This window comes from Haliotis cracherodii, unplaced genomic scaffold (genome assembly GCF_022045235.1).
Source record: "Haliotis cracherodii isolate W230 unplaced genomic scaffold, xgHalCrac1.p SCAF_4, whole genome shotgun sequence".
In the NCBI taxonomy this organism is placed as follows: Eukaryota; Metazoa; Mollusca; class Gastropoda; order Lepetellida; family Haliotidae; genus Haliotis; species Haliotis cracherodii.
The window spans coordinates 72,302,334-72,318,707 of NW_027266297.1; the positions used below are offsets into that span (position 1 = coordinate 72,302,334).

The window sequence follows — 16,374 nt, forward strand, 5'->3', positions numbered from 1 at the left end:
GGATTACGATTAGATACGAGCAATGCAAAGACATTACACGACGTGTTAATTTCTCTATAGAACTTTAAATTGCTTCGATGTGCCATGCCATTCTTTCAAGAGTGACAGTGAGCCTTAAGGTCACCTGTGACTCACACAAGCAAAAACTACCGTTTGTCAAATCCCCACGGCTCTCAGGTCTAACGTATTGGAGGATATGAATGCACACGCCGCCACGTGCACAATGTCTACAATTGCCCACTCGCACGCGTGCATGTGCACCTTTTAAAGTAATTGATTACGAACATGCGCGAATGGGACTGCTATTTAAAGGCCAGTCGTCTCTGCAATGTCGTTAGTTGGTCTATGGATTGACAGGCGACATCGAGCGCCGAGGCCTCTCCAGGGATTACTCCATTACTCGACAGAATATCGATGTGGCGGCAACCTGCGCGAGCTACATGGCGCAGAAACGCCGGTAGTCGACATGCAGGAATAAAGAATACTTCCCCGCTGACGCGAGCACGGTTCACAGATATTGATAGGCGTACAATAATAAATGTATTAGTTATGCCATACTGATGAATGTAATTTGAATCAAAATGGCTTACGGGAGCAATTAAATTTGTGATGTCAGTCAGTTGGGAAAGACAGGCATAATTTGGTCAGTCAGAGGTTGGACTAGGGAAGGATTTGTTGCTTTGTACGTCTGTAGAACGCCGTTTTTCCCGCGGTTTTGTCACTTACCACGCGGAATGTCGCGGTCGTCAAGGAGCAATGAACAGGTTGTCATGGCAACGACTGGTGTTAGAATTCCCCACCGTGTCTGCCTTTAAGACGACAGTGATACGAAAATAGTAAATAAGGATTGTTGTACGGATACCATGAGAGGTATGCCAGAGTCTAGGAGGAAGGACATCACACCTGCTAGGGTACGGGAAGAGAGACAATGAACTTCCTCTCTTCAGACACTTTAGTTGCAGAATGGCCGTCTGTTGTTAACGGTCTCCGTAAACCGTCTTAGCCGAAGACCGCTTGACCGGGAACACAGCTCCCAGTGGAAGCAATAGAGGCGCGACAATCCTCACTTCGTTTGAACATCTAACAGGCATACCTAATACCGTGAGCCTATAGATCGTTGATGGCACTCCGTTATGCAACCTGGCTCCTCGTTGAAACGACCTAGCACCGGGACATGGCCGCAAACCCGGTAACATGTGTGGCAGACTTCCATAAGCGGATTGGGAACTATCGTCTGCTTGTATGTGCCAGCGTTGACCACACAGGTGGCTGTGTCCTGACAGGTTGACCAGCACAGCTCGCGTGTGTCCGGCAGCGCAGACTGACCAGTGTGGACAGCAGCAGACGACGGTAGCATAGGCTGGTCAGTAGCAGACGACAGGTCGAGAGAGAAGAGGGTGAGGTTGGGACTGGCACTAGGATGCGTGATGGTGGTGACACGGTGAAGCGGCTTCAAGGTAGCGCTCAACATTTGTAGATCGGATACCCCGGTAGCTTAATTACGTGAAGAGAATCAGTGATGTAGCTGGCGTGTGTGTGTCCTATGCCAGGTGGCGGAGTATTGGTGTGCGGGCGGGAACTGCCTTTCCTCCATGCGCTTGCTTTTGGTGGATCAACTTCTAGATGCGATCGTTGGAATGTTCTGTTGTGGGAGACTGCAGGTGAGATTAACACATTGTTATGTTTTGGCATTTTTAAAAACCGTTACCTTACATTGCCAAAGGTGATGATGGAATGCTGTGCCCCGCCCCACTGCAGGCGACGAATCAGTGACAGGCAGACGACACTACCGTATGACAGACGATGAGACTAGATCCACCTCTCTCCTTAATTCCGTAACACATCGATTACACAATGTGCATGCGTGTTACAAGTGCGTGTTTTAACGCCATGCGTGCTACCTTTCTATGGCAATTAATTTCACTGACGCAGGCCGAAGCCGTGTTCCTGATGTTATCTCATAGGATAGTTTTAGAATTGCTTCGATAACCTTTGATCAAGTAATACCCTGTCATCCAATCACTGACCTCCTGTTCTGAGGGCTGTCTCCGACCGTACAATCTCAGAACACCTTACTTCACCTTGGCGTCCCCGCGAGGCTTGGCATCAGCATTAATGAACGGCCTCTCAATGACGACCTAGAAGCAACTCCTAGCAATGAGTAGGAAGGGGTTCGTGAAAGGAAATGAAAAGTACTAGTTCCATCTCCTGTGATGAAAGTGTTTTCAAAATGGCCGCATTATCGTCTCACCTTTGACCTGGGACGAGTGCCGTCAACTTTCAGGAGGCCATGTTTCTCTTGTTAACCGTCTAATGGTCGAGATGTGCTCTCTAATACGCACGTTACAATCGGGTGTGATCGACAAATTGATTAGTTATCACGTTCTCAGAGTAAGTCAGGTTACCCTAATCACCATGTGATGAATCTCTTCACTATACCGCGACATATCGTATACACCTACGCATAAGGTATAGCCTCTGGTATAGGTGTAATGGCGTCTCGTATTACATGTTCTCTGGGAGATGGACTGATAACTTGTCATCGAATATACAGTGTATCGACCAAACCCGAGCCTCGACGACATCCATTTCCAACGGGAACGAGCTCAAGGTGTGCAGGGATCCTAGTAGATACTATGGACATCCTAACTGAGGGCAGGTGATCGGGGGAGAGAACATTCTAGAAAAATACTTAGTGCGGATATTACCTCTCATTCCATCATTACTTTTGAAAATACTGGATTCTGATTGGTAAATCAGTACTTTCGAATTACAATAACATGCCTCTGATCAATACTTCTTTTGTCGCTTCACCGTCTGGCGAGTTTCATGTTATTATTCATGTCCATGCACTGCACCTTTCTATACAATTACAGTTTTTAAAAAAAAAGATAAAAAATATGTACGTAAAAATGTGCCTGGACATGCAGAAACTATCACGGCAATGCGTTCCTCTCTCTCACTTTTTTAACGTCACAGCTAATATTGCCAATAGTCACAGAGCTGTGAATTACACGGAATTAATCATGTTATTTGGCGGAGATTGTTTCCTACGTATAACATATATCTCGTTGGATTATCACACTTATGGAAACACGTAAGCGAATGCCATATGAAGTTGTAGTAGAAAAGGGTTGTTCTGCGTCAAATGCAGATGTTTCATATGGAAGAATCCAATGCTACTTTTACACCAAAATGTATACAACAGTGCACAGAAATGGAGATTATGCTTATGGTTCCTAAATGTCCAGATCGTGGGTTCAAATCCCGGTTCGCCCCGATTATGTTTCTTGGCTTGTCAACACTATGCCCGTGCTTATGGGTTTCACCGAAGTGGTAAACGTCAGCTTTCCTCCCACATTAAACTGACACATGATATAACTGGAATACTGTTCAAAGATTCGTTAAACCCAACTCTTTTTCCCTAACTCTTTAACTCAATTTTTTCAATGACAATGCCAAAGATACTTTTAACCAAATTTGATATATCAGAAGGACGCTGCGTTAAATATTATGTCTTTAAGTGGCATTTTAGAAGCCGAAGTATCAATGATGACTGGGTTGATTTATGGATTTCAATACGACGTCCGGCACAGATGCTAGGACCGGTACAGATGCTAGGACCGGTACAGACGCTAGGACCTTTGTGAAGCAAGTGGTCAAGAACTTAACCTAAACAGAATTTATGGATAGCTAGGTATAGATACCCTATATAAGTAACAAGTAATACATTCATACAAAATTAATCTGTAGGCATGAATGCTTCGCAGACGTTCAGCTATGACACCAGGTGCTCGCGAAACGATGGCGTGTCATGATCTCGGGAAGCCATGCCGAACAAATGCTTCCCTTAATATTGTTGCGTTACTTCCCTTCATCAGTATATACGTGACCTGGTTTGAGTACTTTCGGGAATAAAAGGTCATTATTGTAGGGCGTGGGCAGGGGGAACTAATGTCTCCTTATTTTCCATGGCAAAGACTGCCTTTTTTATATGCCGTGCTGGACAAACCTTATACAAAACACAAGTTAAAACATGCCACGCCAGACGGTAGGAAGGCGCCTGTGAATCAATTACCTTTCAATATAGCGCTCTAGTAGATGACGGTAACAACTAGAGGTGACCTGACAAGCCAGGTCTTCACAGGTCTTTATGATGAATTACGGTGTTCAACACCTACACTCAATCACACTGGATCCAATGTGTAGTAATCTGTCCATGATGATTGGTGACAGGTGTTGCAGGCAGACCTAGTTCCGTCCCGGCCTGTATGGACAGAATCTGATGGATAGGGAGTACACAAACTGACGTGCATGTGTCACTGTACTGTATAGAAAGTAGTGCATATTACGTGTGTCAGCTGATACGAGTCGATGGTCCCACGCAATGATCGTTTTTGTAGTTCCTGGTTATGGTGAATGTCCTTCACCATATCATTTATCATCTCTACAAACACTAAAATATAAGGGATGACTTGACCCTTACTCATTGTCTCGTTAAGTGTTGTGCATGTTCCTCGTGATCTAGCGGATAGAGTGTCTGCCGAAGAGCGGAAGGTCGGTGGTTCGATCCCCAGCCGCGTGATACCAAATGACGTTAAAAGATGGTACTTAATGTTTCCTTCCTGACGCTCGGGGTTAGAAGGAAAAACCAGTCCTGATCGGCTCGGTGTCAGTATATTGCGGCATGGTATCTCAGGGCTAGCACTGTTAAACCGACATCAGTCCTGGCTAGTACAAGCAGACAGACAGACACACGCATGGGCGTCGCTATGTAAGTGCAATGATCATGAACGTGACGTTAAACTTCATTTCACTGCCTGTACGTATGGCTGTTTGTTTACATGGCTGGGAGACGTTGTTGTTGGTTTGTTATTTGTCAGCAATATTCCAGCTATATGACGGCGGTCTGTAAATAATCGAGTCTGGACCAGACAATCCAGTGATTGACATCATGAGCATCGATCCACGCAATTGGGATCGATGACATGCACAATAAGTCAGCGAGCCTGACCACCCGATACCGTTATTCGCCTCTTACGACAAGCATAGTCGCCTTTTACGGCAAGCATGGGTTGCTGAAGACCTATTCTACCCCGGATCTTCACGAGCCAGCTCTGAGACAAATATGTATAGTTATTGTTATGTGCCTATGAAGTTAAAACTGACAAAGACAACATTCAGCCAAAATGTTTTTTTCCATGACACTTATCCATGGAGAAATGAACGTATAAAGTAACGTGAAGACTGAGATATGTTTCTTGAGGTTGGTTAGCGTACTTGTCGGGGCAATGGTCTTGTAGCGGATCCCGGGCACTGCATCAGTGGTCCATCACCCATCAGAGATGCCGTGGTACCAACACATGCACAAAGTGGTATTGTATTGCTGGTTGCGGCGATAGGCAACAAACAAACACTTACCTTTTTTTAACAAATGTGAGTGGCGGGTGCCACCGGTAGAGCGGGACATACTTACCCTTCTTCGTGAACACCTGGTGTCATCACTGATTGTCAGTTAGCCATCCGTATAGTTTTCATCACGTTTTTGCCTTTTACGCCCAGTGGAATATGTTCGGCAGATAATCAAGTTATTGTATTGTTTTTACTTTCGGTTCACTCATGACTGCTTAATGTATCCGAAAGAGTGAGTGAGTGAGTATGGTTTTACGCCGCTTTTAGCAATATTCCAGCAATATCACGGCGGGGTACACCAGAAATGGGCTTCACACATTGTACCCATGTCGGGATTCGAACCCGGGTCTTCGGCGTGACGAGCGAACGCTTTAACCACTGGGCTACCCGACCGCCCCTTATCCGAAAGAAGAAACACTACAACAAACGTGAACATGCTTTCAGTCAGATGCATGGTGTCCCAATATACTTTAGGTAGTATACAGTTGTTTCTAGACTTCTACCTCGTCTTATTTCCCATCAGCACCTGCTAGAATGGGTGAATTGTACTTTACGCTTGTTTCAATATTGTAGGATTTTTTTTAGGGAAACACTGACAATGTGGTTCACATTTTAAATTCGTAAATTGAACCCGAGTTTCTTAGGTATACTTTGTAGTTGAAAGGTTTCATATGAAAGTGTCACCACTTGCCAACATGGTTAATTTCCCCATCGCTATCCTGGATGTTTTTTGTTCTAATCTCGCTATTCCGAATCCTCATTAAACCGTATATCGTTACACCAGAATCTTCGATTGGTAATGGGAGCGGGCGGTTAGCCCAGAGGTTAAGGCGTTCGCTCGTCACGCCGAGGACCCGGGTTCTATTCCCGACATTGGTACATTGTGTGAAGCCAATTTCTGGTGTCCCCCGCCGTGATATTGCTGAAAGCGGCGTAAAATCAAATTCACTCACTCATTCATTTGGTAATAGGCATAATTAACGCTAGGAGTGAATGCAATTTCTCTCTGTATTCCAGGGGGCGGTCGGGTAGCCTAGTGGTTAAAGCGTTTGCTCGTCACGCAGAAGACCCTTGTTCGATTCCAGACATGGGTACAATGTGTGAAGCCCATTTATGGTGTCCCCCGCCGTGATATTGTCGGAATATTGCTGAAAGCGGCGTAAAACCATACTCACTCACTCACTCACTCTGTATTCCGCGATAGTTCAGTTCACCTGTATAACTAATTATTAAAACTACGTACAGTGGAGGTGTTATGAAACAAGCAGCTGTCTGACAATGGAGCCTATATCCTGAGAACAGGCTATCTAGAACAAGAATTACTGTTCGTCTTATATTCGTAACCCTTACCATTTAAACACTATGCAAGAAGAATCGTCAAATGTCAGCGCGGCCTTTGAAAAAGTTCAGTTTCTCTCGTCGTGTTTGAACAGTGAAAATTGTTCTCTAGCTTGCCACTTAAAGTCTCCAGCCAGATACACGGGGGTTCTGTGAGGGGGCGAGGCTTGTGGGTGGTGTCAGGGTGCGGTCAAACGTGTGACAGTCATTGCGACATATTGTGTCGGGTAGAGAACAACTGATGGAGGTCGGCAAGGAGCTCCTCATGGCCCTGCTTAACGCCGCCGTGGTGGAGAGATTCATCTGTACGTGTATGGTAAGTCCACATCGCCTTGTATGTCTGTGTCTTGTGTGTCGCTTCCCAGTATCGGGGATGTGTTGAATCAATACTATAGTACAGTGCCACCGTTACGTGATTTTATACGGAGCTTTCGAACACGACGGCGGGTGCCTTCTTTCGTGGCTCCACCTGTAACTCGAAATGTTAATCGAAACGCCACTGAATAGAAATTAAACTACGGTTTAGATTACAGTTTATATATTAAGATTGCTTCTCCGATTATTTGCCTTGGAAACCTTTAACACCGGAAGTAACAATGGTCCATCGGGAGTAATAGGGGTCCAGTGGAAGTAACAGGGGAGTACCGGAAGTAACAGGGGAGTACCGGAAATAACAGGGGTCCACCGGAAGTAACCGGGCCCTACCGGAAGAAACGGGGGTCCCCCGGTTATAACAAGGTGCACCGGAAGTAACAGGGGTCCACCGGTAATAACAGGGGTGAACCGGAAGTAACATGGGTCCACCGGATGTAACAGATGACTACCGGAAGAAACATGTGTCCGCCGGTATTAAAAGTTGACCATCGGGCCAAGTAGGGGCACCACCAATATAATGATATAGCGGGAGAAACAGGGTCCGACCTAGTTAACATGGGTCAGTCGCAGGTACCTGAATAAGGGTAAATGTGGGTGTGATAGCCGGGGTTTACTGATGTTTAATCTGGACATGAATATATCCTGGAAAGTAAATGGTTATTGTACTAGACCGACGGACAACAGCGTACATATACACATAGTAAATCCATTAGAGGCGTCACAGGATATTGTCATCAACCTTTTAACACGTTCAACCGGTTTCCTTAAGTAATCAACTGTGAATATGCTGTTCTCAAATTTAATACCCCCTGGCAAATATTTCACCATCAAACATCATTAGAATGTGAGACGTTGTAGAGATACGATGCAAGACCCTTCAAAGACAGATCTTGTTATGAGAACCTGGCTCTATTCACGTTCTGAGCCCCTGTGAAAAGATTGGTAACATCTTCCTTGCAAACGAAAATATGGCATGGTCCCATCCTATTGTACTCTCCATGTAGAACTTAAGTGGTCCACAACGGAGTATCTCCAAACCAATTTCAGGCACTGTATCTCCTCTCTACGTACACAGCAACCAGATTCGCGCCATTTCTCCTTGAGCAGACGAGAGCTCTCTCCTTCCAAGGAAGTCACGTCCAATTCATCCCTTTCGCGGCCCACAAATCATGAAAATCGTTTCCCCGCTTCGATGTATACAAAGCGTGCACGTCGTCTGGAACCCTTCTCCAATAGCAAATTGGTTGGAGGGTCCGCGGGTGAAGGAGGTTTCTGCTGGAATGTCTGGACCCGCCATGGAGAGGAAACACTTCTCTTGGTTAGCATAGGGAATTAATGAAGTGAGGAAAGTATTATTGCATAATCCTGAGCAGAAGAGGATGTGCATTGTGTGAGTGTGAGGCTAAGCTGCAATAGGATTAGGTGGCAGACCAAGGACCAGACAGGTGACTCCACCATCAAACAATCTAAGCAGATAGATAGATAGATAGATAGATAGATAGATAGATAGATAGATAGATAGATAGATAGATAGATAGATAGATAGATAGATAGATAGATAGATAGATGCACAGGTAGTAAGATGGATGATAGATAGGTAGGTATGTCCATGAAGATATATATATAGACAGGTAGAAAAAAGTAGGTAGGTAAATATAGATGGTAGGTAGGTGATTTGGTAGGTAGACAGACTAGTCATACGATCCACGTCATAATATTGTGAATATATGGATGTTGTACCTGGATTAAATGGGAATCGCATATTTATGCTTCATTGGCTGTTATTTCGTCTTAAAACCGTTACGAATACCATACGCATCATCCCAGAGTGAAGGTGCGGTCTTGGACACAGCGAAGCTCCTTCTGGCCAGTGAGGTCAAGGAACCCATCCAATGTTGAGATGAGATCATGTAATACTTTGAATATATCGATGTACCCTTTGTTCCCCTGTGCTGAGGTCAAGGAACCCATCCAGGGTTGAGATGAGATATAATACTTTGAATATATCGATGTACCCTTTGTTCCCCTGTACCGCACCCTCGTCAGATGGGAATCATATTTAACTAAAATGTCACTCAACATTCACTTATTGTATGTACAATGATATCAACAGCTATGTGTAGTCTTCTCGAATCTAGATCCGTATATATTCACCATAACCTGTGCGAAACAGTGTACTGCTCAATCGACGTTGAGACGTATACCTGTCGGTGGAGTTTTTATATCAGTGACAATATGGACGATGTGCCTGGATAGTTTGGAGGTCATATTTCACATGTTTCTCTTGTCATTCCGTCTTCAAAATAATAAGTAAGATCTCACAATACATGTGCTAACAATATCTTTTTGGATTAAGAGATGTTTTTCCACTACAGTCAAGGAACTCATCTGAAGAAATTAGTTGAAGATCGATAGATTCCACAATTGATTAGCGCAATGAACAGTTCAATGAGAACATATTGAAGTTGTTTTGTTTCATGTTCTTGCTGTCCATGGAGTAGAAGAGTCTCGGTTCCCAACAATGATGCTATGACATTTATGTCTCACTCTCTGATATCTAGAAGAGGATTTGTCACGTTGGACAAATGCCTTTAATGTTCATAATCAGACGCGTATGACATTTAGACTCAGCCAGTGACATACACCCCCGCGATGGTCGGTGTGTGTCGCAGTGTCGGTGTGTGTCGCAGTGTCGGTGTGTGTGGTGTCGACGTAGCAGTAGGCGTCGTTGTCGTGGTGGCCCTAATCGGAACTGTCAAGACCATGATGCTTTAGGAGGTACACGTGGTCTAGCCGAGCGCCTGTGTTGCAGATGGCAGCTAGGGCGAACCAGGGCCTCGTACATCAATGATCTGATGTGTGTCCAGAAGGCTCCACCATGGTAATCTGGTTTCCTGGCAACATGGGAGCGATGCTTCCAACAATCGCGAATGGAATAATAAGTATCTGTGACCATTGTAAACTTAATATTGTACATGGGATCCCATTTCATCTCGTGACACCGTAGGATATGAATTCATGTTGCCATTGTCAGTGTTAATTGTCGTGAGCCTGGTGCAGTGGACGCGGACAAAAATGTCTTCACGGGGATTTTGTAATGAAGAGCTTGAATAGATACGAACGGACTGTTGGTGAAAACCGAATGCTGATTGGTACGAGTACACATAACAAAAAGGTCAAGGAGCACTCGCATTAATACACATAATTATAAAATCAGAGCCCTTGGCCAAACTATTAGAGGTTATCACATTAGGAATTCGTTATTAGAATAGACGGCACTGTGGGGCGGTCTAGTGGTCAAAGCGTTAGCCGTGTTCTATTCCCTATGTGGTTACAATCAGTGAAGCCCATTTCCCGACATTATGATGGAATATTCCTGAGAGCGGTGTGTCCCAGCTCACTCACTCACTCGTTAAAAACGCTGCCGGATCACGAAGCTGCAGAGGTATATGGGTTATGTTATCAAGAAATCCCCATTGTGGTACAGGAGTAAAATCACAGTAGCAATTCAGACAATGATGCAAATATCCGAGTGATCATAACCCAGGGTACATGTTTGCTCATTTGTTTGTTGTTTAACGCCGCACTCATTATATTCTAGCCATATGACGGTGGTCTGTAAATAATCAAGTCTGGACCAGACTATCCAGTGATTGACATCATGAGCATTGATCCTCGCAATTGCGATACGATGACATGCATCAGCGAGCCTGACCATTTAGATGGTCTTAAACAGATTAAGATTGAAATAATGACACAGTATATGTATGTTTGTTTCCAATGCGATTATTACCTGAAGGATATATTTCTATCGCAATCCAATAATTCATTTATACCACTTCTATGTCGTAAAACTATATCATTTATTTTGTAAGAGTGTGTAGGTGTGTGGGTTGTATCTCTGTAAAGTCGGAATGAGGTTCATCTCTTAGGTTTGTATAACAATGGTATGAGCGTACATATTACAATATACAATATGCAATCGGGATATACGTAACTTCATTTGGTTAAGAACATGGATAGTTTCGTATCTGTGAAATGGTCTCCTTCGATGTCCACTCACGATATAGACAGACAAGCATTGATTCCGTGTCGTTCTATACCATGCCCTAATCTGAACTAGCCACATCCCCAAGTTCCAATGACGTGGGACTATTCCCAAGGGTGTGACTAGCGTGCCAGAATGAAGTACAATCCCGTCGTGGTGTCTACCATCTTATCCAAGAACTTGCACAGGACGTTCTGCTTTGCTTGACAGATGCCTTCAGCACTGGTGTTTGGCCGGTCTGACTTCATTACTGGCGTTAGCGTGAGATGGAAGAGACAATACCCAGTTCACACTCCTGGTTTTGTTGCTCAAAGGCATCTGCGCAATGTCCCAACTCCCAACGTTGGGCCATGTGTAGAATAGATCAATTGTTACCTTTTCTGGTATTTCAATCATTTAATTGTTAAATTACACTATAATGCATCGCAATATCATAAAATATGGATGTTTTAGTTGAATGTATGAAATGTTTGTTAACATGTTATCAGATGTAATTGTTCCAAGGAGCTTCATGTGATCCAGATGAAGGGTTTCACGTCATGGCCTTTTGGCAATAAGCGTCAAGTGATTGTCAACACTCATCCAGATTAATCCCCTGAGTGGAGCGCATCCGTCCATGTTGCGCCACACGGAGCAACGCATGCTGACAGCCCGCATGTAAGCCAGATCGGCGATGGCACAACAGAGCAGATATCACTAACAGTTCTGAACATAAAATATCTCATCAACGGCGTTCAACAGTTTTGAAGAAGTAGATAAAGCGACAAACCCTTTCCACGTCCAATAGAAATCTCTGCAAAAAGCAGAGTCGATTGTACCATTCCGACTATATCACAAGCATGTGTTTATGAATCACTATGAAATAGTGATGGCACGTGGTGTTCGCGAGCGTATCCTGCCCCTCCGGTGACACCCGTAACAAACACATGCAAAGGCAAGTCAAATGTTCCCCGAAAAAAAAACACGGGAACATATGGCACAAGTCAAAATAGAGAATTGTTTCGGACATCCTTTTTGTGACAGGTACGTCAAATTTGGAAATGTCCTTCACATGTCTACAATAAAACGTTTTGAAAGCTTTACTGAGGCCTTAAATGTTGTAACCTTGATCAAACAAATTATGAGCAAGAGTCGTATGACGCTCTTTGAAAATTTGGTAGAAAGAGCAAGCCCTTTTGTGGCATATAGCTGCTGGAATTAAGATGTCACACCTTATAACGTGACTTCATCCAGTGATTTTTATTTCATACATTTCTGTCCTTATCGCCATTATGAAAGCCGTGCTGTTTACTATAACGTAGAAATGTGATGCCCTTGGCGCGTGTACGACATGGAACTCCGCTGTTCCAGAACCTCCGTCCCTCTAATGTTGCGTCTCTATCTGACCTACATAACGGCTGGAATTGTAAAGGAATCGTATACCGATATCAATAATTTATTTGCCAGTGGCATTTTGTGTAGCCGTGTGAATGAATCCTCGGTGTGTTAATGTCAGCACTAATACGCTGTCAAAGACCGGATCCTGACAGCACTACAATACATCGGTGGCAGATGGCCTCTCAACTCCGCATTCTCACTATACAATGATCTACTTACGTTAAATGAACATTTTCATATAAGTGAATTATTGTAATAGCTATTATTTATAAGAAGAATGGAGAAGTGTTTAGACATATCACGTGCTCATTTTATAGACCTATTTGTGCCCGGTCACGACAATTTTCGAGAAATTGTCGAGAACATGAGAAAGCACTGTTAGATCCTGTTTGGTATAATTGATTGGTGTCCTGGGACTAAGTTTGGGGTATTAGCGAGCGATAATAGCATTTGAAATATGCCCCCGTTGCTCCAACACGCCATATGCCTTGCTCGTTGGGGGGGCGGTCTAACGTTATGTAGGTAGCTAGTAGCTTGTGCAAAGTTGATTTTACGTCAAGGTCAGTAAAAGATCGAATCTCTTTTACATGATGCAGTCAAATCCATAGAGATTCCAGTAAATCAAAATATTATCATGGCGATTAAGTCCCCGGATGTTCTCCGTCGTGTGTGAATTGAGCATCTCGTGTGTGAAGTGAGCATGTCCTGCTTTGCTGACGCCACCCGTCGTGTGTGAAGTGAGCATGTCCTGCCTTACTGACACCACTCGTCGTGTGTGAAGTGAGCATGTCCTACTCTACTGACGCCACCCGTCGTGTGTGAAGTGAGCATGTCCTGCTCTACTGACGCCACCCGTCTTGTGTGAAGTGAGCATGTCCTGCTCTACTGACGCCACCCGTCGTGTGTGAAGTGAAGTCCCCGGATGTTCTCCGTCGTGTGTGAATTGAGCATCTCGTGTGTGAAGTGAGCATGTCCTGCTTTGCTGACGCCACCCGTCGTGTGTGAAGTGAGCATGTCCTGCTTTACTGGCGCCACCCGATGTGTGTGAAGTGAGCATGTCCTGCCTTACTGACGCCACCCGTCGTGTGTTAGTGAGCATGTCCTGCCTTACTGACGCCACCCGTCGTGTGTGAAGTGAGCATGTCCTGCCTTACTGACGCCACCCGTCGTGTGTGAAGTGAGCATGTCCTGCTTTACTGACGCCACCCGTCGTGTGTGAAGTGAGCATGTCCTGCCTTACTGACGCCACCCGTCGTGTGTGAAGTGAGCATGTCCTGCCTTACTGACACCACCCGTCGTGTGTTAGTGAGCATGTCCTGCCTTACTGACGCCACCCGTCGTGTGTGAAGTGAGCATGTCCTGCTTTACTGACGCCACCCGTCGTGTGTTAGTGAGCATGTCCTTCCTTACTGACGCCACCCGTCGTGTGTGAAGTGAGCATGTCCTGCCTTACTGACGCCACCCGTCGTGTGTGAAGTGAGCATGTCCTACTCTACTGACGCCACCCGTCGTGTGTGAAGTGAGCATGTCCTGCCTTACTGACGCCACCCGTCGTGTGTGAAGTGAGCATGTCCTGCCTTACTGACGCCACCCGTCGTGTGTGAAGTGAAGTCCCCGGATGTTCTCCGTCGTGTGTGAATTGAGCATCTCGTGTGTGAAGTGAGCATGTCCTGCTTTGCTGACGCCACCCGTCGTGTGTGAAGTGAGCATGTCCTGCCTTACTGACGCCACCCGTCGTGTGTGAAGTGAGCATGTCCTGCTCTACTGACGCCACCCATCGTGTGTGAAGTGAGCATGTCCTACCTTACTGACACCACTCGTCGTGTGTGAAGTGAGCATGTCCTACTCTACTGACGCCACCCGTCGTGTGTGAAGTGAGCATGTCCTGCCTTACTGACGCAACCCGTCGTGTGTGAAGTTAGCATGTCCTGCCTTACTGACGCCACCCGTCGTGTGTGAAGTGAGCATGTCCTGCTCTACTGACGACACCCGTCGTGTGTGATGTGAGCATGTCCTGCCTTACTGACGCCAACCGTCGTGTGTGAAGTGAACATGTCCTGCCTTACTGACGCCACCCGTCGTGTGTGAAGTGAGCATGTCCTGCCTTACTGGCGCCACCCGTCGTGTGTGAAGTGAGCATGTCCTGCTTTACTGACGCCACCCGTCGTGTGTGAAGTGAGCATGTCCTGCCTTACTGACGCCACCCGTCGTGTGTGAAGTGAGCATGTCCTGCCTTACTGACGCCACCCGTCGTGTGTGAAGTGAGCATGTCCTGCCTTACTGACGCCACCCGTCGTGTGTGAAGTGAGCATGTCCTGCCTAACTGATGCCACCCGTCTTGTGTGAAGTGAGCATGTCCTGCTCTACTGACGCCACCCGTTTTGTGTGAAGTGAGCATGTCCTACCTTACTGACACCACTCGTCGTGTGTGAAGTGAGCATGTCCTACTCTACTGACGCCACCCGTCGTGTGTGAAGTGAGCATGTCCTGCCTTACTGACACCACTCGTCGTGTGTGAAGTGAGCATGTCCTACTCTACTGACGCCACCCGTCGTGTGTGAAGTGAGCATGTCCTGCTCTACTGACGCCACCCGTCTTGTGTGAAGTGAGCATGTCCTGCTCTACTGACGCCACCCGTCGTGTGTGAAGTGAAGTCCCCGGATGTTCTCCGTCGTGTGTGAATTGAGCATCTCGTGTGTGAAGTGAGCATGTCCTGCTTTGCTGACGCCACCCGTCGTGTGTGAAGTGAGCATGTCCTGCTTTACTGGCGCCACCCGATGTGTGTGAAGTGAGCATGTCCTGCCTTACTGACGCCACCCGTCGTGTGTTAGTGAGCATGTCCTGCCTTACTGACGCCACCCGTCGTGTGTGAAGTGAGCATGTCCTGCCTTACTGACGCCACCCGTCGTGTGTGAAGTGAGCATGTCCTGCTTTACTGACGCCACCCGTCGTGTGTGAAGTGAGCATGTCCTGCCTTACTGACGCCACCCGTCGTGTGTGAAGTGAGCATGTCCTGCCTTACTGACACCACCCGTCGTGTGTTAGTGAGCATGTCCTGCCTTACTGACGCCACCCGTCGTGTGTGAAGTGAGCATGTCCTGCTTTACTGACGCCACCCGTCGTGTGTGAAGTGAGCATGTCCTGCCTTACTGACACCACCCGTCGTGTGTTAGTGAGCATGTCCTGCCTTACTGACGCCACCCGTCGTGTGTGAAGTGAGCATGTCCTGCTTTACTGACGCCACCCGTCGTGTGTTAGTGAGCATGTCCTTCCTTACTGATGCCACCCGTCGTGTGTGAAGTGAGCATGTCCTGCCTTACTGACGCCACCCGTCGTGTGTGAAGTGAGCATGTCCTACTCTACTGACGCCACCCGTCGTGTGTGAAGTGAGCATGTCCTGCCTTACTGACGCCACCCGTCGTGTGTGAAGTGAGCATGTCCTGCCTTACTGACGCCACCCGTCGTGTGTGAAGTGAAGTCCCCGGATGTTCTCCGTCGTGTGTGAATTGAGCATCTCGTGTGTGAAGTGAGCATGTCCTGCTTTGCTGACGCCACCCGTCGTGTGTGAAGTGAGCATGTCCTGCCTTACTGACGCCACCCGTCGTGTGTGAAGTGAGCATGTCCTGCTCTACTGACGCCACCCATCGTGTGTGAAGTGAGCATGTCCTACCTTACTGACACCACTCGTCGTGTGTGAAGTGAGCATGTCCTACTCTACTGACGCCACCCGTCGTGTGTGAAGTGAGCATGTCCTGCCTTACTGACGCCACCCGTCGTGTGTGAAGTTAGCATGTCCTGCCTTACTGACGCCACCCGTCGTGTGT

The 16,374-nt window shown here is 46.4% G+C and overlaps 1 protein-coding gene across 1 annotated transcript in view; it reads left to right on the forward strand.

Annotated features, from left to right (window-relative positions):
* Positions 1-694: 694 nt before the first annotated feature.
* The window catches only part of LOC139478641 (rho GTPase-activating protein 100F-like), a 123,734-nt gene continuing 108,054 nt past the window's right edge, over positions 695-16,374 (forward strand). Inside the window, exon 1 of the mRNA XM_071261201.1 lies at positions 695-1,661. Coding sequence (XP_071117302.1) covers positions 1,593-1,661 — 69 coding nt within the window. The 5' untranslated portion in view covers positions 695-1,592. The remainder of the gene's footprint in view (positions 1,662-16,374) is intronic.